Source organism: Phoenix dactylifera, chromosome 3 (genome assembly GCF_051530095.1).
Source record: "Phoenix dactylifera cultivar Ajwa chromosome 3, Ajwa_hap1_PhDact_Kaust_v1.1, whole genome shotgun sequence".
In the NCBI taxonomy this organism is placed as follows: domain Eukaryota; kingdom Viridiplantae; phylum Streptophyta; class Magnoliopsida; order Arecales; family Arecaceae; genus Phoenix; species Phoenix dactylifera.
In genome coordinates, this window is record NC_143192.1 from 30,050,616 (window position 1) to 30,073,312 (window position 22,697).

The 22,697-nt window shown below is 39.7% G+C and overlaps 2 protein-coding genes across 4 annotated transcripts; both read right to left on the reverse strand.

Annotated features, from left to right (window-relative positions):
• Positions 1-980: 980 nt before the first annotated feature.
• On the reverse strand, positions 981-5,462 carry OCT1 (organic cation/carnitine transporter1). Of its 3 annotated transcripts, XM_088717937.2 has the most exons (3): positions 4,936-5,462; positions 2,563-2,724; positions 981-2,349 (listed from the first exon to the last, which is right to left on the reverse strand). In XM_088717937.2, exons 1-3 carry the CDS (start codon positions 5,381-5,383, stop codon positions 1,553-1,555), a joined length of 1,407 nt encoding a protein of 468 aa, XP_088574063.2. In that variant the 5' UTR covers positions 5,384-5,462; the 3' UTR covers positions 981-1,552. The 3 variants fall into 3 exon arrangements, with proteins under 3 accessions (XP_088574063.2, XP_088574064.2, XP_038975928.3); XM_088717938.2 differs by lacking the exon at positions 2,563-2,724 and having other exon boundaries at positions 4,936-5,461; XM_039120000.3 differs by having other exon boundaries at positions 981-2,724; positions 4,936-5,461.
• Positions 5,463-12,661: 7,199 nt separating this feature from the next.
• LOC149768028 (uncharacterized) lies at positions 12,662-13,606 on the reverse strand. Its single transcript, XM_089929901.1, has one exon. It carries the CDS (start codon positions 13,604-13,606, stop codon positions 12,662-12,664), a length of 945 nt encoding a protein of 314 aa, XP_089786027.1.
• Positions 13,607-22,697: the final 9,091 nt, after the last annotated feature.

Below are 22,697 nucleotides of genomic sequence, written 5' to 3' on the forward strand. Positions count from 1 at the left end.
GTGACAAAAACATAACTATCAAATATACTGCAATCATAATCAAAATCAAATGTGATTGATCAAACAAAAATATTAATCACAAAATTCAAGGTATATATTACAGCAAGATATGTCCAAAATTGGACACGTTATTAATTTAATACTTTAATCATTAATATGCATAGGGCCCTAATTCAAATTGTTCAGTATTTAAATAACAATTAAATGAGTTACCAACTCTTAGCCCCAGCCCAAAACCCATTCTGGTCTATTAAATAAAACTGGGCTGGTTATATAAAAGAGCCCAACCTGCAACCATCGACCCATTGGACTTTGGCTTCACAAAACCCAAGCCCAATCAAAAGAAAACCTAAACAATTTCTCCCTATCTTCTTCCTCTAGCCGCCGCCCCTGTTCCTCCCTCCTTTTTTTTTATTTTGGGAGGCTGCCCGTGGCCGCCCCTTGGTGGCAGGGCGGGTTGCCACCCATGGCCGCCCCATGGTATGAAGATCTTATACATGGACAGTGAAATCCTTTTCCTTTTTCCTTTTTTTTTTAATCCGAAAATCTTATACAATCATATATCATGCAAATCTGAAATAAAATCAAATCAGATATTTGATTATCACTGGAAAATCAGTGTATGAAGATTTATGCAGAGGGTCCATTCACCAATGCATAAAATCAACCTATAAATCCAGATAGAATAATAATTATGTATGAAGGATTCTAATCCTAGCATGGAGGCTCTGATACCAATTATTAATCATAAATTATAACATGCTAAGATTTAGAATCACAACAATAGTGTATTCAAGTTTGAGAGATATACCTACGGAAGGCATATTGAATACGATTCTTCAATCACCTAAAATAATAGCGGCTAGATCTTTCCTTCCTTGCTCCTCACAAAAGATAGTTGTCAACAGGGCAAGCTATCAACCAATGGAGAGGAGAAGGGGACCTAGCTTTTTTATAGGAAACATAAGGGAGCCTTCCTATTAAAGGCTCCAAAATCCTAATTGGGTTTTCTGGCTTACATACCAAAATTATCACAATAAATAGGACTCAATCCTATACATCCAAGGTGCAAATGATCACACATCATATTGGGCTTAACCATAGTATCATTATGAGCCATACATCTAATCCGTTTTATAAAACAAAAATATGCAATCAGTGTAAGTCTATATTTTGAAATTATTTTAACAGTATACTGGTTATCTTGAATTCCCATAAGTATTATTTAATGGTTTTAAGGGCACTTAAAACTGAGAACCTTGTTCAAATCCTGAAATACTAAACCTTCTTGGTCAACCCTTTCCCTTCGTACTCCTCACACTGGAGTTTTTGCTTCTAGAGTAGTGATTTCATTTGCTTCACACGATGGTGTTTTTCCCCCAACTGAATGAATATCTAGTGGATGCAAAAAATTGATGTCTATGTTAGCTAGTCTAACAGATCCGTTCACTTACGATATTATGTATCACACTTCAGATTACACGAGCTATATACAAATGAAGTTCCCTTACCCCTTGCATAAACACGCAAAGCTTTTAGGCAGCTTTTGTTGCTACTCCACTAATTCCATTTCTCCCGCAGGACCAGAGCCAAGCTTCTCCTCTTTCTCCTGCTGCTCTAAGGTCTCATACAGAGGAGCATTCCTTGTCTCTGGCAGCCAGAACGTGAGAAGCCCACTGAAAATAGAAAAACCTCCAAAGATAAGGAACGAGATTTTCGGGCTTAAGCGGCCTAAAACCACTAACAGGGGTGCTATTGCTGCTCCCAGCATCAGTGCCTGGCGCAGCATTGAAACAGCAAAGTTCCTGACATTGGTAGGGAACAGCTCTACAGAATATACATATAAAACATCAAAAGCCATGGAAGCTGCCATGAACCCAATTGCTTCCACTGTCAGCTGAGACCAACTTCCTTTTGATTTCGTCTCCTCGGTGAAAAGAATGCAAAGAATGCATGAAATGCCTGCTATGAAAGCTGATAAAGAGAAAAGAATTCGGCGGTCTGTGAAGCTCAGAAGCACACTGCCTAGAAGGACTGCAGGAATCTCCATCAATGCATTCGCTGCGACGGAGAAATAGAGATTGAAGTTAAGGTTCTCTACATTTAGCTGGACACCGTAGTATACGAAACCGACTCCAAATCCAGCAATCATGACAGTAGCTATCCTTCTAACTGCCCACCTTGCCGACCATAAGCTTTCATTTCTTTCAGCGCTGCTAGTTGTAGCATGACTAGGGCTAGAGATTGATATGTTTTGTGGTAACTTCCTTCCATTCAGTTTCGCAAACTTAGTGAGGACATCAAGTGCTTCCTCTGTTCTGCCTTTGACTGCAAGCCACCTTGGAGACTCTGAGACGAAGGGAAGGATTAAAAGTGAGTAAGCAAGGGGTAGAAGGGAGATAACTTTGTATATGTTCCTCCATTGGGTCTTTGCAGGATAGGCAATCAGTGGAAGGGAGAGGAAGCCGATGGTGAAGAAAAAGAAGCCATACTGGCCGACTTGGCCTCGCCATTTCCGTCCGACGGATTCTGTGGAGAGGACGAGGCAGCAGATGCCGATACCTGATCGAGCAAATCCATTGGAGAAGCGAAGGAAAGCATAGACCCATATGTTTGGTGATAGGGAGGTGAGGAAGGCAGTGACGAAGGTCAAGAGGCATGAGAGGAGGACTGTCTTCTTCCGACCAAGGTAGGAGTCAGCCAGTCGGCCATGAGCTGCAGATCCTGGACAAGGGCTACTTGCATGAATCTTCTTCATTGGTTCAAAGTAAGCTGTTCGATTAACCTATCTAATCTTCAAATGTATGCAAATCAGATTTGTTACGTAATTTGGTTAAAAATTGCTGATTATAAAACTTCAAAAAAAAAATTTCCTTGTTAGCTAAGTGAAGCCATTTTTTTTTGGCTTATCGTAGTTGATAGCTACATATGGTTGACCAAGATATTTTAATTTCTTTGCCATGCCAAACACCAAAAACATGAAATAGTTTACCAATAGACAACTCAACTCGATTCGAACACTTTCTTATTTCCACAGGCAATTGTGGGATATCTACTGCAGTTGTGAATTTAAAAGAATCAAGTTCTCTGAAGTCATGATTTTAGGTATTTGACAAGATGAAGGCAAGCTTTTAGTGATAAAAACAGAAGATAGATTCGAAATGGTTAAACAAGGTAATCCATGGGAAGCTGCTATTAAGATATACCTCATCTGAAATCACTAAAGGTTGCAAAATATTAAGATAGCTACAGCAAGAAGCTTACTTTCTTATGTTTCACAGGGCTAGATATGAACAATTTATATGGCTGCTGCAACTTCATGGTCCACTTTTCGTGCACTCAAACAGTACATATAGCCACTAACATGCTAGGAAAGGACTAGCGGATCCCTGACGTGCTCATTGAGTTTGTCGTTGATCAACTGCTTAATTCCTAATACGAATTTGATGGCACTTCATGCCTGCTATATTGATCTGAAATTTGATCATTTGTTTCTTGTGGTGCTTGATGAGTTTATACTCAAGTAGTTTAAAATCAGAGCTGATGCAAAGATGAATTCAAACTTGCTAGCATGGATTAGCAATCTTACAGTTAAGATAGATATTATTAAAACTAGCCTTATGCACCTGCGCACGTACAGATGGACAAACAGATAGACAGAGAGGATCTTAAATCTAAAATAAACTCTTCCAACAAAAATGAAAAGTTGACAACCCCGACATTTCAATGATAACTAATTTTACTAGAACCATCTTACTTGGAAATAAATATGATTTTTAAGTAAAAGATTTATGGTATAATAAGAAAAATTTATTCTTAAATGAGAATTTTAGCCAATTTACAGTACAGCATACAAAACTCTCAAATTTATCTTAATCTTTCTTATACTTTAACTTCTCTTTGTTAAATTATTTCTACATGGCTTTTTCTAGCAATATCATAAACAAATAATTGTTATTATACCTATTGTTAGTCACTGCTATGCCATCATATGCAAAATTTTCTTTCATGTATTTCTTCTTGATGCTACAAAACCACCATCATCTTTTGACTATTTTTGCATCTATACTCTTATAAAAATATGTAATTATATATCTAACTCTGAAAGATTTACCCTTGAATTAAATTATTTTTGTATAAGTGCCTCTGCAGCCATCTTTCCTTGGATACCGTTAGATGGCATCACTAAACTGCCATTAAAATGTTAATAAATTTAGAAAATGATATTGTTTATCCTCACAAAGCTAGTTCCAAAAATTTAAATTAAAATAATATTTAAGAGATGAATCGAACCACTGACCATCAATTAGATGTATATTATTTCTAAAATAATATTTAGATAATGATATTTTATGCTTGCAAATTTTTTATTTAAGTGTATAACCTTAATCTATAAAAGAAATAATTCATAAAAGTATGCATGTAAATAGTAATTAAATTCATAAGGGTATAAACATAATTTCATATATATATATATGTATATATATATATATATGTACATATGTATATATATGTATATATGTATATATGTATATATGTATATATATGTATATATATGTAGATATATATATATATATATGTATGTGTGTGTGTGTGTGTAAATAAAAAGTTTGAGAGGGTATATATATATATATATGTACTTTTAGATATTTGTATGGTTATATAGGCACAAAAAAAACCTTATTTGAAATGAATGACTTGTGCAACTTTCCTTGAGGCAACGGGACTAGTTTTTTCTTTGGACCAGCATCATCAGATGAACTATGATAGTGAACTTGTGCCTGTGCAATTCTAGGTGCTTTTCTTTTGGGGTAATCAGTCAGATGCTACTGTTTAATGCTTGATCTAATCCTGCTGAAAGCTGATCCTTCTATTCCAATGAATTCCAAAGAATATGATTCAAATACTCTACAATTACGTTATAGTATTTCATACCGAAGAGGGAGCCGATGAAGAACAAGGATGCCGGAATACCAGCTCTGAATTTCTTGTCACATATGAGCCCCCACTCTGCTATTGTAGAGCTCTTATCACCTCCAACCCACTCCCAAGCTCCCTGGTCGAGCTCACACATCGAAACCGAAGAAGTCGAGGAGCACAAAGACCCCTTGCACCTCCATGGAGGCTGGGCATCACTAAATATGGTGATCAGTGTGTTCTGCGAGTCAAATATCCATGCAAGCGAGACCAAGAATACATGTAGTAGTTGCGAGTACCCAAATGACCCAACGTGTTGTTCAATGATCTCATCGACTGTGAGCTCCAACACTTGTTCTCCATTGACGTCTCCCAAATCCCCACTGCGAACGACTAGCTCTTCTAGTTCGTCCATGGAATAGTTTGGAAATGTTTGTAAATGGAATGGTTCAATTACTAAGAGCATTTAAAGACCCCCAAAAGGGCTGCGTGGTTATGCAAAACAGCAGTTTCTCCACCTCCTTTGCAGTGATTGCCACCTTGCCTTTTCTCTTTCCACGCCTTCCAGCAGCAGGACTTTGTTTTTGCCAGGACTAGCAATGCCTTTTTCTAAAGGGGACAAGTGGTGGGTGACGTTTCATGGCACTACGCTAGAAGACTGGGCCTTTGAAATTCACGTGGCAAAATTAAACTCCATAGTTGGTGCACTGCTGTTGAAGAATTAGTGGAGAAAAGGGTTGGATACCAAGACCTATCAAATTTGGCTACTTTTTTTATGGTTGGCCAGCGAGCTAAGGAGCCATCAGTCCTTTTCTCGTGCTAAGAGATTCCACTTCTGGTTGTTATACTGAAGAATTTCTACCTAAATTTTATAATCAATATTAAAATAAATTATAAAAATTCGTTTGAGATTAAAAATAAATTTATCCTTATGAAATTTATTTTTATCTAATACTTTAAATCAAAACTTAACAGAATATTAGTCAAACAATTAACTTTTAATAGGATTCAAATGCTACATCACAATTTTTTAAAAAAATAACTAAAATAACCTTACAAAAATCTTCCTAACAATTATGTTTATTACACTTATACTCAATATTTTTTAAAACATACGGTTCCACCCAGTTAAATTGATAGAGTTAGTAAAACTATTTATCTGTTATAAAAAGTCAAAATTAATGCTATAAGAAAATAAGACTTCTCTTTCACTTTTTCGACTCCTCGATTTTTTCGAAGTCTTCTGTTTTTAATAGTCTTCTCCTCGAGATTGAGTTACTAGAGTTTCTTTCTCACTTCGCCACCCCAACTTGAAAGTCCCTTCCCAACAAGAGACTGATGACAAGCTTTCTTCCCAATTGGCATCTGAGATAAGCATCCTTAATTCCTGATTAGTATCCGGCAACGAGCATCCTTTCTGATCATATTTTTTTCTTACTTCTTTGCCTACTATGTCACAAGAATCGGAGATGCCAATGTATCATTTATTGATTTTGAATTCTATCTGTCTAATACCATAAACATGATTTTTTAACATTGTCATGGTGTACGAGAATTCCTATATCTACAGATAAAATTATAATAGCTATGACAGTCTATTATTAAAAGGATCTAAATCAGTACATGTATGAGAATTCTTATTTTTGAAGAGTGCATCAATTTCAATTACAAATCCATTGCCTCGCTTGGACCATGAACAAGCTGGCTCAAACGACAAAACTCTTGATACTAGTTTCTGCAGTAGAAAATTTTAGAAGTATCCACCTGTCTGAGAGATATAGATTGCTTTTCCTTCGTCACACTGATGATTTTTTCAAGATCAAGCCCTAGCCCTATAGTGCCTCATGGCTATTTTTCTCCTTGGGTAGATGTTATATCACTTAAGGCTAGTTTTGGTCTTTTTTTTTTTGATGTAGTATTTAGGTCTTATTTAAATTAACGATTTGGAAACATTTTGTTAAGTTATGGGTTAAAGTGTTGAAAAAAAAATTATGAGAGATAAGTATAGGTTTTTCAATTTCAGTAAGTATAATTTATTCCTAACCTTTAAAATTTTTTATAATTTATTTATTATTCAAAAATAATTTTAATTTTCTATAAAATAAATAAATTTACTAATATTATTAATTTTATAGGTGTAAGAGTAGATTTTATAAATTAATAGATACAAATATAAAAAAACGTAAACCCAAAAGAAAATTTGTAATTTATTCTTAATATTATTATAAGGGCTGAGTCCTCATCACATCCCACTTCACCCCACGTTTGACATAAAGCCGCTCAGCATTGAGTTGTGGTTATCGGTTTCCGGTGGAAAGAACTCACATCCGTGACTGCATGGTGAAGAATGTTGAAGAGTCGTCTAACTTTTATATTAATTTTGTTGAATTGGTATATCTATCTTCTATTTAGGTTACAAGAGAATATTCTTTGCACTAACCTTTCCCGAGATTTAGAGAAGTTGCAGCTTCTCATCCAATATTTTGAAAATATGCAGTATTCTCTAAAACAAAAATCATATGGGGTGGGTACTATAAAATATCTTATGAGGCAGAACTCTTATTTTGCTACATTTTCTCTAGAGTCCATCGTAAAGAGAAAACTCAAAAGTCAAATATGAATATGACTCATGCTACTAATGGAGTCCGCCAATCTCCTAACTTTAAAAAAAATAGATGCAAGATAATTAATTATTTGGTGTATACCATTTGGCCATATCATGTGTACTGATAAAAAGTAAGTTCTAAAAAACTATTTATTAATTTACTTAAAAGTGTGTATTGGATCTAGATGTGCCTCAGATAAGCTTCCAGTATATATCAAAATTTTGATGAGTATATATCGCCGACCATATAGTGTAAATTGATGAATATAATATTCTAGAAACTATGTATTAATTTATTTAGAATGTGTATTGCGTTGCTAGATGACTAATTTGATAAGTATATATCATCTGATCATATACTGTGTACCTGTGAATATCATATTCTAGAAATTACCTAGATATGTGTATAGACTTGCTAAATAACTAATTTGCTTAGTGTCTATTACTTGGCGATATAGTATGTACTGCCTTTTTTTTCTAACATGGCAAAATAGGAAGTTCGCCCCATATTTTTTTCGAGTGAGCGCCCTATATGATTTTTTTTCGTATCCTCCCTGAACCTGTTGGATCAAATGGCGTTGTCATCTTTTCATTTTTTGAGTATTCTATTCTTGGAAACTGCAATTCCTCATCAACAATAAAAATACAATAAATGACCTGAAGCAAGTAAAAAAAAAAAAAAATAGTTTGTTTTTATTCTTCAAATACCCCAAACTAAAAGTCTGTTTTTGCTCTTGAAAGACCACAATCTACTCATCATAGCCAAATGCCCTTAGTACTTGAAATATTGTTCCTCGTTGTTAACAATAAATTTCATCATCATTCATGGTAACATGAGCTTCTTTGTATCATCTACCATTGTTTTGAGATTCTGATTTGTGCTCCTCATGACTTCCCACCCGCAAACTTCATATTTTGAAGAAACAAATTAATGGATAAGGTTGGATATGCGGAAGATAACAACAGAAGATTATGTGTTATGCACATAGCAAAAATCAAACAACAGAATATATATTTCTGAAATATTAGATGGAAAATTATAATGTTAATTTAATTTACTTTTATTTGTTAATAATACGAATTGTTATGTCCAACTTAACTTTAGGCTACAAAAGAATATTCTGTGGAACAAGGTTTGTGGTTATGTTGATTTTGAGAGAAGAAGGCTGTATTTTTATCGTGGGTGCTTTCCATGTCAATTGTCAACCAGATATCCCTGCCAGGATTTTTTACTGTTTGAAAATGACAATTAAGAAAATTGTTGACAGCCTGTGGGTGGTAACGGCCTCTTGAGAAAGAAATCGACTTTACACGATGCATTGCAATAAAGAATCATGTCACTGTAGTTTTTCTTTTTAACAAAGGCAGTTTTTCTTTTCAATAGAAAATCTTGTCACTCTCGTTTTTATTTTTAATAAATATAGTTTGTTTTACCCCTCTACGATGGCTTCTCATAGCTTTGATGTAATTTGGCAGCCACAAAAGTTACTTTATCACTTCAAACTACACTTGGAGAGGTACTAATTAAGCAGTTATTAAAAATAAAAAAAAAAGGCGAAAACGAGTGAAAATAAAATATTGGTGGGTTGGATATGAACTGATGTAAATCTGCTCTAGCCGTCAAACTGCCGAACAATGACTTGACCTGACAATAAGATGCTAGCTCCTTATCTGGCATACAGGCTGCTCGAAATTTCTAAACATACTTTGGATGGCTAAATTTTATTTTTTTTAAAATTTGCATCCCATTAGATATTGATGCATGTCAGCGGATATAATGTTCGCTGGTTCTAAATTTGGATCTGGAGTGCTGCATGAACTTTGGTCATGTTCAGGTTAGCATAGGTACCCATTAAGTAAAAATAAACAAACCACAAATCCCAAACTAATTGAAACCAGGAGGTGTTGAACTGGACTTGAAATTTGAAGAAGTAAAAGCCAACGTAACCAATTATGGAGAAGCAGAAACCTTACTATAGGGTATACAGTACGGGATGCCGGAAACTTCAATAGCAGCAGTGGCCCGCAGGCCCATAGGCTCTTAACAAGGGTGAGCTATCATGCCGTGTATTCTACTACCATGAACGGAGCACGTGACAGATGGTTATTGATGCGGGGAAGCGTGGGATTCAATCTCCTGCAGCCCGCTGCAATTTAAAGCAACACGAAACAGAGGAGTTTGGGCTCAGGAAAACAGAGCTTCAAGTTTCTTCATTCACCGTGAAAAAAAAAAAAAACCAGCCAAAGGGAAGGAGGCGGCGGCCCTTTACACCAATCCTTTTTATAGGGCCACGAGCTCCCTCTAAACCCTAACAATAAGGACTCAATTCCTAACCAAATTCGAATTAAAACAGACTCCTAATCAAACTAAAATCAAGCCAGATTTCAAAACCAAATTCAGACTTTAACAGACTCAAGTTCAGAAGTTTCAAACAAAGTAGGACTCAATTAAACCAACATTCAGGATCTTGTAGACCGTGGGATTGATCTCTAGGATCAGGAGATCAAGTGGGATTTGTTGGAATCCAAGGATCGCACTCCATCTGCATCGTCTTCCTTGGTTTCGTCGCGTCCATACCCACCCTGTTCCCAGGCCAGCAGAACTTCAGCAATAGGGAAATTTTCAGCAATTCCTTGATCTGCATCAGTCCCCTCCACTTGGAAAGAACTCGTCCCCGAGTTCCTCTCAGGATACAGCGGCTCTCCCGGATCATGATACTCATAAAGATCAGCAACATTGAAAGTTTTTGAGATTCCCATTTCTTCCAGCAAGTCAATCACATATGCGTTACTATTGATCTTCGTTAAAATCTTGTATGGCCCATACTTCCGTGGCTTCCACTTGCTGTATGCTCCCACCGGAAGTCTCTCCTTCCGCAAGTAAACCATTACCTCATCTCCTTCTTTGAACTCCTTATATCGCCTATGTTCATCCGCCTTGGCCTTGTACCGGGCATTCATACCTTTCAAGCGCTTCTTCACCTCCAACTGTGTTGCTTTAATTAACTTCCTCCGCTAAATTTCTGCTGCTACACTCTTTTCGGGAAATTTTGGTAGACGAACTAAATTCACAACATGTTTTGGAGTTTTTGTATAAACAATAGAGAAAGGTGATTTACCGATGCTTCGATGATTAGCACTATTGTAAGCAAACTCTGCTTGGGGCAATGCATGATCCCAATGCTTCGGACTATTCCCACAAATATAGCGAATCAGATTTCCAAGGGTTCGATTAGTGACTTCTGTCTGCCCGTCAGTTTGAGGATGTGCAGTGCTACTGAATTTTAAGGAAGTGTCAAACATTCTCCACAAAGTAAGCCAAAAGTGACTCAAAAATTTTGAATCCCGATCCGATGTGATAGATTGTGGGACTCCATGCAAACGGACAATCTCCCTGAAAAATAACCTTACAATATGGGACGCATCTGATGTCTTTTTACAAGGGATGAAATGCGCCATCTTGGAGAACCTGTCCACCACGACGAAGACTGAATCCACACCTCTCTGCGTTCGGGGAAGACCCAATACAAAGTCCATCGATAGATCCTCCCAAATGTCATTTGGCACAGGTAGGGGCATGTAGAGACCGGTGTTTTGAGACTGTCCTTTTGCTGTTTGACAAATATAACACCTATGGACAAACTTTCCAACATCTCTTCGCATTTGTGGCCAATAATACCTCTCCATAAGACTAGAAATGGTCTTGTCCCGGCCTAGATGCCCACTAAGCCCGCCACCATGAAGGTCTCTAATCAGCTTCTCTCTCAGTGATGATCTGGGAATGCACAAGGAAAAGGAATTACCCCGGAATAAATAACCCTCTTGTATGTGAAAATCTTCCATTGCATGATTGCTGGAACACTTGGCCCACACATCCTTGAAGTCATCGTCTTCAGCATACAACTCCTTCATGCATTCGAAACCTACAACCTCCAAGTGCAAGGTTGTCAATAATGTGTTACGCCGACTCAATGCATCTGCCACTCGGTTCTGTTGTCCAGATCGGTGCTTCAACACAAAAGAAAATTTCTGCAAGAAGCTTACCCATCTGACATGCATGCGGTTCAAGTGGTTCTGGCTATTGATGTACTTCAAGGCCTGATGATCACTGTATAGGACAAACTCCCTCTGAACTAGATAGTGCTCCCAGTGCTTCAATGCCCGGATGATGGCATAAAACTCAAGCTCATACGTAGTCCATTTCTGCTGTGCTTCGCTGAGCTTCTCACTGAAGTACTCCATGGGCCGCCCTTCTTGAGTCAAAATAGCCCCTATCCCGACTCCCGAGGCATCACACTCTACCTCAAGCAGCTTCTCAAAGCTTGGCAAAGTTAGCACTGGTGCCGAAGATAATTTTTCTTTTATCAATTCAAAGCTGGCTTGCTGAGGCTCTCCCCACTGATACCGACCTTTCTTCATACATTCAGTAATAGGAGCAACAATGGTGCTGAAATTTCGAATGAAGCGCCGATAAAATGTTGCTAACCCATGGAAGCTGTGGACTTGACTGACATTTGTGGGGGTGGGCCACTCCGGTATTGCCCGCACCTTCTCTTCATCAACATGTATACCGTCGGCCCCAACAACAAACCCCAGAAACACCAGGCGGGTAGTTACAAAGTGGCACTTCTTAAGATTGACAAACAATTTATTTTCCCTCAATGTAAGCAAAACCGCCCTCAAATGTTCCTTGTGCTCAATCTCTTTACGGCTATAAACCAGGATATCATCAAAATAGACAACGACGAACTTTCCAATAAATGGTTTTAATACCTGGTTCATTATCCTCATGAAGGTGCTCGGTGCGTTGGATAGGCCAAAAGGCATGACCATCCACTCGTAAAGTCCATCCTTCGTCTTGAATGTCGTCTTCCATTCGTCATCGGGCCGAATTCGGATCTGATGGTAGCCGCTCCGAAGATCAATTTTGGAGAAGACCTTTGCTCCTTCCAGCATGTCCAGCATGTCAGTCAAGCGGGGTATGGAAAATTGGTACTTTACCGTTATCCGGTTGATCGCACGGCTGTCCACACACATGCGCCAACTTCCATCCTTCTTCGGTGTCAACAAGGCAGGCACTGTGCATGGGCTCATGCTCTCCCGAATCAGCCCCTTCTTCATCAGATCTTCAACTTGCTGCTACAGAATTTGGCTCTCCTTAGGGCTCAGGCGGTAATGAGGTAGATTGGGAAGGCTTGCGCCAGGCACTAAATCAATGTGGTGCTGAATTTCTCGCATGGGAGGCAGCCCATACGGCAATTCTGCAGGTGTAATATCCTGAAATTCCATCAGCAACTCCTCAAACTCCTTGGGCACCGGCTGCATGCTTGCTGAATTTGATTGCTTCGTGGCCAGCACCAGAATTTGCTTGGTCTCCTTGACGTCCGCCATGAACTGCTCTGCTGAAACTGTAAGGAAGGATTTTCCCTCCACTTGAGAAGATTTGGGGATGCACCTTTCATTCATGGGAACTAGGAGGATTTTCCGGCCGTGCCACCGAAACAAATAGGTGTTGTCCCGACCCCTGTAAGTGACGTTCGTGTCATGCATCCATGGGCGCCCAAGCAAGACATGGCAAGCATCCATGTCCACCACATCACACACAACCTCATCCTGGTAATACCGCCCAATTGATAATGGGACCTTGCACACATTGTCCACTCTTGTTTTAGCACCCTTCTTAATCCACCCGATCTTGTAAGGAGACGGATGATCTTCAGTCTTCAATCCCATTGCACCGGCCAGCGCCAAGGAAGCAATGTTCTCATTGCTGCCACTATCAATGATCACATTACATACCGTTTTATTGATGGTGTAGCGAGTCTTGAAGATGTTGTGGCGTTGGGACTCCTCTTTAACCTTTGGAGAAAGCAAAATTCGCTGAACTACAAAAGAAGCCGGAACCCCCTGATCAGGCATCGTCACGGTCACCTCCTCCTCTTCTGACCGCTCCTCCTCTTGCTCTTCTTCCTCATACAACACCCCTTTATCCTCCTCCGTCTCTACTACGTTAACGGTCCGCCGCCTCGGGCACTCATTGGAACGGTGCCCAACCTCTTGACACCTATAACATCTGATGGGCATAGGCTTTTCATAAGGATTGCTGCCCCTCGGTGCCACAGGTTGCTTGCTAGAATTTCCGGCGCCCTTGATGCAATTGGAGGTGGAGGCTGACTCGAAGAGGTGGCACCATCAACGCCCTTCGGTTTCGCCGTGGTGGGGCGTGAAGGAGCAGCCCGATTTGTGGGCTGAAACTGATTCGCCCTTCGCGTCGCCTGTGCCTCCAGTTTCAAGGCTAAGCTTGTGGCTTCGGATAGGCTCCACACGGGACAGAGATCCACTTGATCTCGGATCGCCGGCTTCAACCCACCAATGTACCTCGCCACCTGCTGATTTTCTGTTTCTGACAGGTTGTTGCGGGCATTGAGTCGGTTGAATTCATCTGTGTATTCGGTCACCATTCGGGGGCCCTGTCGACAATTCTGATACTAGTGGTAGAGTGCCTGCTCGTAGTCAGGCGGAAGAAAACGACTCCGCAGGTGCTGCTTCATCTTGCGCCAGGTAGAGATCTGCATCTTTCCCTGCCGCAGACGGTTGTGCTATAGTTGCTCCCACCACGCGGAGGGTCCACCCTTCAACTTGTAGGCAACCAACTTCACTTTTTTCTGATCTGGGATCTCCATGTAATCGAAGAATTTCTCCATCTCGGCCAGCCAATCCAGAAATCCCTCGATGTGGAGGTTGCCGCTGAAGGTTGGAAGATCCACTTTCAGTCTAAAATCAGAGGAGCCATGGTCTCCTCTTTCACGCCGGAAACCCGCTGGTTCCTGCTTCCGTCGCGGACGCCACCCGCCAACGTCGTCGTAGACCCCTCTTCCATCAGGCGATCGACGTCATCGTTCGCCCCCTGCATGCCTGAAATCAGCCTGCTCGGGGTTTCTTCTCGGGCATAGACCATCGAACTCGAAGAAGGCGGGCCCTTCTTCCTCCTCTTCGGATGAGTCCATGAGGGGCTGCTGCCTATGCCGGTGGGGAAGATCTCGCACCGGTGCTGGTGGTCCACGAGGGAAGGCCTGCCGGCACCCGATCCCGGTTGAGATCTCCATGATTTCCGATCCTCAACTCTTGAAGTGCATGCTGGATGTCGCGCACAGCACCTTCAAGGCCTCGGATCGCTGCCCAAAGGGCCAGCACCCCGTGATCACCATCGCCGGGGTGAACGCTCGCAGCGCTGTCATCCGCCATTGAAGCAGGAGAAGTCTGCTCTGATACCAAATGATGCGGGGAAGTGTGGGATTCAATCTCCTGCAGCCCGCTGCAATTTACAGCAACATGAAACAGAGGAGTTTGGGCTCAGGAAAACAGAGCTTCAAGTTTCTTCATTCACCGTGAAAAAAAAAACCAGCCAAAGGGAAGGAGGCGGCGGCCCTTTACACCAATCCTTTTTATAGGGCCACGAGCTTCCTCTAAACCCTAACAATAAGGACTCAATTTCTAACCAAATTCGAATTAAAATAGACTCCTAATCAAACTAAAATCAAGCCAGATTTCAGAACCAAATTCAGACTTTAACAGACTCAAGTCCAGAAGTTTCAAACAAAGTAGGACTCAATTAAACCAACATTCAGGATCTTGTAGACCGTGGGATTGATCTCTAGGATCAGGAGATCAAGTGGGATTTGTTGGAATCCAAGGATCGCACTCCATCCGCATCATCTTCCTTGGTTTCGTCGCGTCCATACCCACCCTGTTCCCAGGCCAGCAGAACTTCAGCAATAGGAGAATTTTCAGCAATTTCTTGATCTGCATCAGTTATACGCTCTATAAGTTGTGACCCGTATAACATGCAAGGCCTAAAAAAAAGATCACTTAATATCAGTGCAAGTATGCTAGGATATTTAAAACTTCTTTGAATGATTAACAAGTCTGACATTATTTTCAAACTCAATTCATATTAGTTGCATAAAATTTATTTCAAAAAGGATCACTTTTATGTTTTAGTCCTCTTGCTCATAGCCCATGATCCCATCTGCACTAAACATTGGCATCTCAAAGAGGGCAGAAAAAAAATAAAAATGGGCTAGAAGCCTAGTAAGTCACCTCTATCTCTAATTCGATTAAGCATAACATGCACAAAAATTAATGACCATAATATAAGAGTTTTAATTTATAATTAAAGGCATGCTGAAGAATATAAAGTATATATATATTTCAAAATGATCGATGCATCTGGTTAAAAGATAAAATTTCCAATCAATGTATTCAGTTGTTCACACTCTCTCCTAACTTTATGACTATAGCCATGATTGGCCAATGAAAAGCCCAAAAAATGTCTGGATCCTGACTATAATATGCCACCAAGTATGCATTAGCATTGGAGGCTCAAAATGAACTAGCTTTGAAATCACATGGAACTCCTCGATTCAAGAAGAGCTTAGAAATAGGAGGAGAATAAGAGGTTAGCAATGTGCAATAGCATATACTAGTGATCGCCACACTAGTATGGCCCAAAAGAAAACTAGCTCTTGACTACAACATGCTATCAAACAGCATACACCAGTGATCGCCCCACTGGAGGCCCAAAATAAGACTAGATCCTAAACCATGTGATCATAATTAGACTAGACAGGATACATCACAACAATTAAAATCGATAATTTTTCAATACAGTAAAAATGCAATTCATGCCCATGAAATTTATTTCATGCTTAATCCAGTAATTCGAGATTTACTCATACAAAGCATACTTAACATTAATTATGAATATCATTCATCATTCAATTTCAAAACTCATATTAATATCTGTATGTCAAATTATGCATAATAAAACAATTCACCTCCATGATCAAATAATGATAAAGGTACTTATAGTTAGCTTGCAAGACAGAATTTTTTCCAAGATGCTACACATGATCTAGACAAATTTAATCAATGATTAGGTTTTCCTCTAAGAAAACACATATTATTATTTAAAATCTATTAACGCAAAAGATTTGATTTTAATGATGCAAAAATATTTGAGTAAAAAGTTTACTAATTGGTTGCTAAGGGTACAAATGGGTCGGGTCAGGTCGGCTTATGAATGACCCCGACCCAACCCAGTTCCTTTTTTGGGTCTTAATTTTGGACCGAGACCCGACCCGAAAGAAGATCGGGTCAGCTCCACCACTACAATTTTGGCCCAACGAGTCATTCCGGTTGGGTCGAGTCCATGTATAACCTGGACCCAACCCAAAAAATTTGGGTCCGGTTCGGGTCTGGGTTAGGTCCGATTTGGGTCAACCCATCCATAGCTCAGAACTTGTGTTTGAACCTCCGCAGGCCGCAGCCCATGGGTCCAAATAATTTTATAGATTTGGATCGGATCGAATCAGATTATAGGATTAAAAATCTAAAATTATCCAAATTTCAAATGGACCGAGTCGGGTTGGATCGGGTCTGAATTCAGTAAACCCAGACCTGATCTAAAAAATGGAACATATCCAATTTTAGGACCCAACCTAGCCCCACTGATCCTCCAAAATAGGTCAGGTCGGATCTAAGTGGGTCAGATCGGGTCGGATCATAGGTCAACACGACCCATTTGCAGCCTTATCTATTGTTTGAAGTATACTTGAATATTTGTAGAAAGCCAAAAAGATATCTTTCAGTAACTTCAACATACAGAAATGAAGTCTTTTTATCCCAAGCTCTACACAAAGAGATTCGACTTCAAAAATATCTTGAAGTATCCCTTGAATGCTCACATGTAATAACAACGAATTTCAACTTAGGCTATCTCAAGAATCGACCCCTAGATTATAACGAGTCGACCTAGGCAACTGATGCAGACTGAAATGCATTTACAAGTCGACCGTAAGAAAATAAGAGTCAACCCCAGAACAGTCTCAAAAGATAGATAAAGAACTGTAAAATTCACCATATTGAAAAGTCGACCTGTGAAGATCATGAACTGACTCTAGTCAAATAAGAGTCGACCGCGAAAACAAACGAGTCGACCTCTGAATGACCACAGACAAAGGACAGAGAGCAGTAAAATTCAGCACACTGGTGAGTCAACCCATGAAGATTGAGCTGACTCCAGTCAGACAAGAGTTGACCCTAGAAACAAATGAGCCGACCCTTAAATGGCCAAAAAGAAAGACGAAAAGCACTAAAATTTGGTCTGTTAGAGAGTCGACCAATGAAGATAACGAGTCAACCCCAATCAATAGATAGATCAATCCCTAAACCAAAAGAGTCGACCCCACAATAGTCACAGGAGAAAGATAGTGTGCAGCAAAAATAACGGCTAGTTCAAGTCAACTCCTAGAGAACATGAGTCAACATATGAAAACAACAAGTCGACCTGTCTGTGCCTGACAACAGCAACAACTAGTTTTTTTGTAAATCTGAATGGTTGTTTTTGTCTCACAACAGCTCTTTCGACTTGTCTAATGGCTAGAAGCATCTTCCAACCATTCTTTAGTGGTATAAATGCATGGGAACATCAAAAGAAAGAGAGGAGATGAAAAAGAGAATGAATTTAATAGCCAAGAAAAAGCAAAAAGCTTCAAAAAAAAAAGTATTCAATACATTCATTAAGAGCAATAGATCACATCCTCCACTATCAAGAGAGTTGGTGAAGAGCATTCAAGTCTATTTAAGAGAAACCAACTAATTTAGGGCTCTATTTAATTTTGTATACTTAAATTTTAGAAGCTATAATTCATTTACTTTGTATTTCTCTTATACTTTATTGAGATAAGTTTCAGAGTTTGATTCTTGAAAAAAAGGTCAATCCAAATCTTGCATTAGATTGTATTTAGCCTAGAAAAAGGCTTGGGTGTGGTTTTGGTTGATTGCCAGTGAAAATTAACTAGGTTGATTGTGAGCTTGGCTAAAATAATCAGACTGTAATGTTGAAAATATTATAGTGAAAATTTCTAAAAATGATATCTTTGGAAGTGGATGTAAATGCAGAGTTGGCATAAACTACTAAAAGTTTATTGTGTTTATTGTGTATAACTTATATAATTTGATCTCATGCATATTTACTTTTGTTAATTACTCATTGTCTTGAACCAAAAGGGCTGATTTTGATGATGCAAAATTTTTGAGTTAAAACTTGACTAATCTATTTGCTTTTACTTTAAGTGATAAATTTCAAAAAGCAAAGAAAAAAACCTTCGGCTACTCTCAAAAGAAAATCATCCATCTAAAGCTCCATATCAAGAAGTCAAACTCCAAAAGACCATAAGAACATTCCTTGGAAGATCACAAAGAAGCACTGAAAATTTTATCTAGAGATACCTTAAGAGTCGACCCCAAGCTAACAACAAGTTGACCTCGGTACACTATTGTTGACTAATGCACCTTTACGAGCCGCCTCCAACGGATCGTGAATCAACCCCAGAACAGTCTTAGAGGACAGACAGAAAACCAAAAAATTCATCGAATTGACGAGTCAACCCATAAAGTACTCAAGCTGACTCCGACTGAGCATGAGTCGACCCTATATAGAAGCGAGTAGACCCCAAAATGGACACAAAAAAAGATAGAGAGCTAAGACAATCATTGCATTGGCGAGTCGACCCATAAAATTCACAAGCCGACTCTAGTCAAACTAGAGTTGACCTTAGAAAGAGACAAGTCGACCCCAAAACGGCCATAGTGGAAAGACAGAAAGCAGTAAAATTTAGTCTGTTAAATAGTTGGCCCCTCAAAGTAATGAGTCAACTCTTGAAAATCTCAAGTTGATCTTTGAACTGAGAGAGCCAACTCGACAAGTGCCACAGACAAAAGACAGAACACCACAAAATAGAAGTAAGTTCGAGACACCTCATGAGATCACAAGTCGACTCAAGAAAATCTTGAGTCGACCCCATTATCGGCAAGTGGACCCCTCTACATTTGACAACTATAATGACTAGTTTTTCTGCGATTCTAAATGGTTGTTTTTATTTCTCAATGACTTTATTAACGGTCTAATGGCTAGAAAAGTGTTCCAACCTTCTCCAAAGTGTATAATGCATTGGAACACCAAAAAAATTGAAGATCAAGCATTGCAAAGAGAAATCCACTAGAGCCAAGTGGAGAAAGACAAAAGGAGAGATCTTCACAGAAAATATCACTTAAGAGCTTTATTGTGAGCTAAAAGATCACATCATCAAGATCAAAGAGTTGGTGAAGAGCCTTTAAGAACAATCAAGTCAACCAACAGAGTGTAGCTCTATTTATTATTTAGTATTTATTGTCTTGGAGTTGTTTTCATTGTAACAACATTAACTTATTTCCATTCTTTGTTGTAACAAGTTTTAAGGATTGAAACTAGGAAGAAAGGTCCATCCAAATCTTTAATTGGATTATGTTGAGCCCTCGAAAAAGATTTTGGTTGATTGACTTGAGAAAATCAACTTTGTTGATTGTGAATCCAGAAAATAATCGGTGAAGATTTTGATTGATTGACCAAGAAAAATCAACTAAGTTGATTGCGAACCCCAAAAATAATTGGTAAAGATTTTAGTTGATTGACCTACAAAAATCAACTAGGTTGATTATAAATTCAGAAAACAATCAGTGAAGATTTTGGTTGATTGACCTAGGAAGATCAACTAGGTTTGGTTGTAAACCTGAAAAAAACTGGGCTAAAATCTAGGTTATAGATTATAGTAAAATTTTCAAAAATTCTTGGAGAGTGGATGTAGGTGCAGGGTTCGCATTGAACTACTATAAATTTCTTGTCTTTGCATTGTTTAATATGTTTGTCTTTGCATTGTTTAATATGTTTGTCTTTACCTTCAATTCGTTTACTTATTAATCATTTGCTGGAATTTATTTTCCGTCATCAAGCATTTTGCTATATAGCTAGTTGAAGTTTTTAAAAAATCCAATTCACCTCCTCTCTTGGATTGCATAACTCGACAACAAGTGGTATCAGAGCATGGTACTCAACTGCTCATTGACCTAACCAACAAGAGTTAAAGGTCTGTCACAGCTCTTGTTGGAACCTCTCTCCTAGAGGGTTAGTCTAATGGCACCAACTATCCTTTTTGGAAAGCTTGCATGCATATCTTTATTCAAGCTGATGAGAGCACAAAAGTGCGATCTACACACTGCTTAAATTAATATTATTGTTAACATATAATGATAAATTCACTGGTTTAATATTATGTTTTCATTTGGTACAGCTTATTATAAATTAAAGTTTAAAATGCGCATTTGGTACAGATGGCGCAGACCCAATCCTACCATGACCTGGTCAAGCACATTTGCCCCCGAATGACTTCCCATCAGCCCATGCATATCAGCCCGTCTCCCGTGTCCCCTGCTTCCTGATTCACCTCCCGAAGAGCTGCCAAATTCGAGAAGGAATCTGTCATATCTGATGGATTCCCACCAAGCATCCAAGGATCACAGAACCGAGCCCGGTTTGAAGATATAGAGTAAGGGAGCTAACAGTGGAGTCCCACCAACCGTCCACATTCTTCCAAATCAGTCTCTGCGTATCTCTTCCCATGAGATCACGCTTGTTGCCCAAGGATACAACCCAAAAGAGGGGGTGAATTGGGTTTTAAGTAATTATGACCAATTAAAACTATAATGAGTAATTAACTAAATCTATTGCTAGCAAATTAGTTTGTTTATTAGATGCAGTGAGTGAAGAGAGAGGAAGAGACAACAACCAATTCAAACACAAACAAGTTTATAGTGGTTCAGAGCCAACTCTTGCTCCTACGTCCACTCCCCAAGCCGCACTTGGGTATTCCCCACTCCTACGTCCACTCCCTCGAGCACTTAGGAGTCGGCTCGTTCTTAGGGTTCTAAAAACCCGTGTTTCTGTTTTTCTTCCTCGAGTCGACTCGGGTTTTCTTGGAGTCGACTCGGCTGTCTGGAGAGGCGACTCGAGATCTTCAGGAGACGTCTCATTTTCAGAGGCCAAAAAACTAATTCTCTATTTTTTGAACTGAACTGCCTCGGAGTCGACTCGCGCCTTGTTGGAGTCGACTCGGCTGACTTGGGGGTCGACTCTGGAACACTTAGAGTCGACTCGTTCACAGGATCTCCGAGATTGGTTCTCTGCCTTTCAGACTGCTTTCCTCTGGGAGTCGACTCGGACATAAGTAGGAGACGACTCGCCAAAACTTCGGAGTCGACTCGTAACCTTCTAGAGTCGACTTGGTAACAGGGTCTAAAATCCAACGTTCTGTCTTTCTGTCTGTTACCCTTTGGAGTCGACTCGGAACTGTAGGGAGTCGACTCGGCTAGCATCGGAGTCGACTCGAAACCTTTTGGAGTCGACCCGCTGACAGGGTCTGAAATTCTTCTTTCTGTCTTTCTGTCTGTTCTCAGTCAGAGTCGACTCGTAGAGTACCGGAGTCGACTCGAGCTTGTGCCAGAACCTTTAAAACACTTGGAGTCGACTCGTAATCTTCCGGAGTCGACTCGAGATTTAGACTTTTGGTTCAAATTGAGTCCAACACTTAGCCAAATTACTTTGAACCAAGGCTCGAGGCACTTAAACAGAAATTCATATATATTTGCCTGAAATACTAGATTGAATTCATTAGTACAACATAAAATATACTCAAATACTTTGAGCTCATCAAAATTAAATAGGAGTATACTCAGTCACTCCACAATCTCCCCCTTTTTGATGATGACAAAACATTAAGTATTTGTAAAGTGAATTAATGATCCAAGAAGTGATTCATAGCGAAGTTTTGAAATGAATTCAAATGTCTAGTCATTTAATTTATCCAAAATTGAAAGGTATGAGTCAGTAAACTCTCAAATTAAAGCTTCTCCTTTCATTTGAAATTATATAAGCCTTCAAATCATGCCATCAATTATTTGGCTTATAAGTTTTTAATGAATTTGCTTTCTTAAAATTTCAGATTCTCCCCTAGAGATGGGCATTGGGCCGGGCCGCCCATGGCCCGGCCCGGCCCGGCACGAAGCGGGCCGTGCCTTGCTACAATAACGGGCCGAGCCTAGCACGGCCCATATAAGGGGGCCGGGCTGGGTTACGAATTTCTGGCCTGCGGGCCGAGCCCTGCCCGGCCCATAAGGGCCTGGGCTGGCACGATTCGTGGGCCAAGCACGGCACGGCCCGCGAGCCAACCCGGCACGGCCCATAAGGGCTTGGGCTGGCACGATTCGTGGGCCAAGCACGGCACGGCCCGCGAACCAGCCC

Coding starts and splice junctions, on each gene's coding strand:
- OCT1 (XM_039120000.3), bottom strand. CDS start 5,383: ATGCTCTTAGTAATTGAACCATTCCATTTACAAACATTTCCAAACTAT. Junction 2,725..4,935: donor CTTCATCGGCTCCCTCTTCG/GTATGAAATACT, acceptor GCCCTTGTCCAG/GATCTGCAGCTCATGGCCGA.
- LOC149768028 (XM_089929901.1), bottom strand. CDS start 13,606: ATGCCCATCAGATGTTATAGGTGTCAAGAGGTTGGGCACCGTTCCAAT.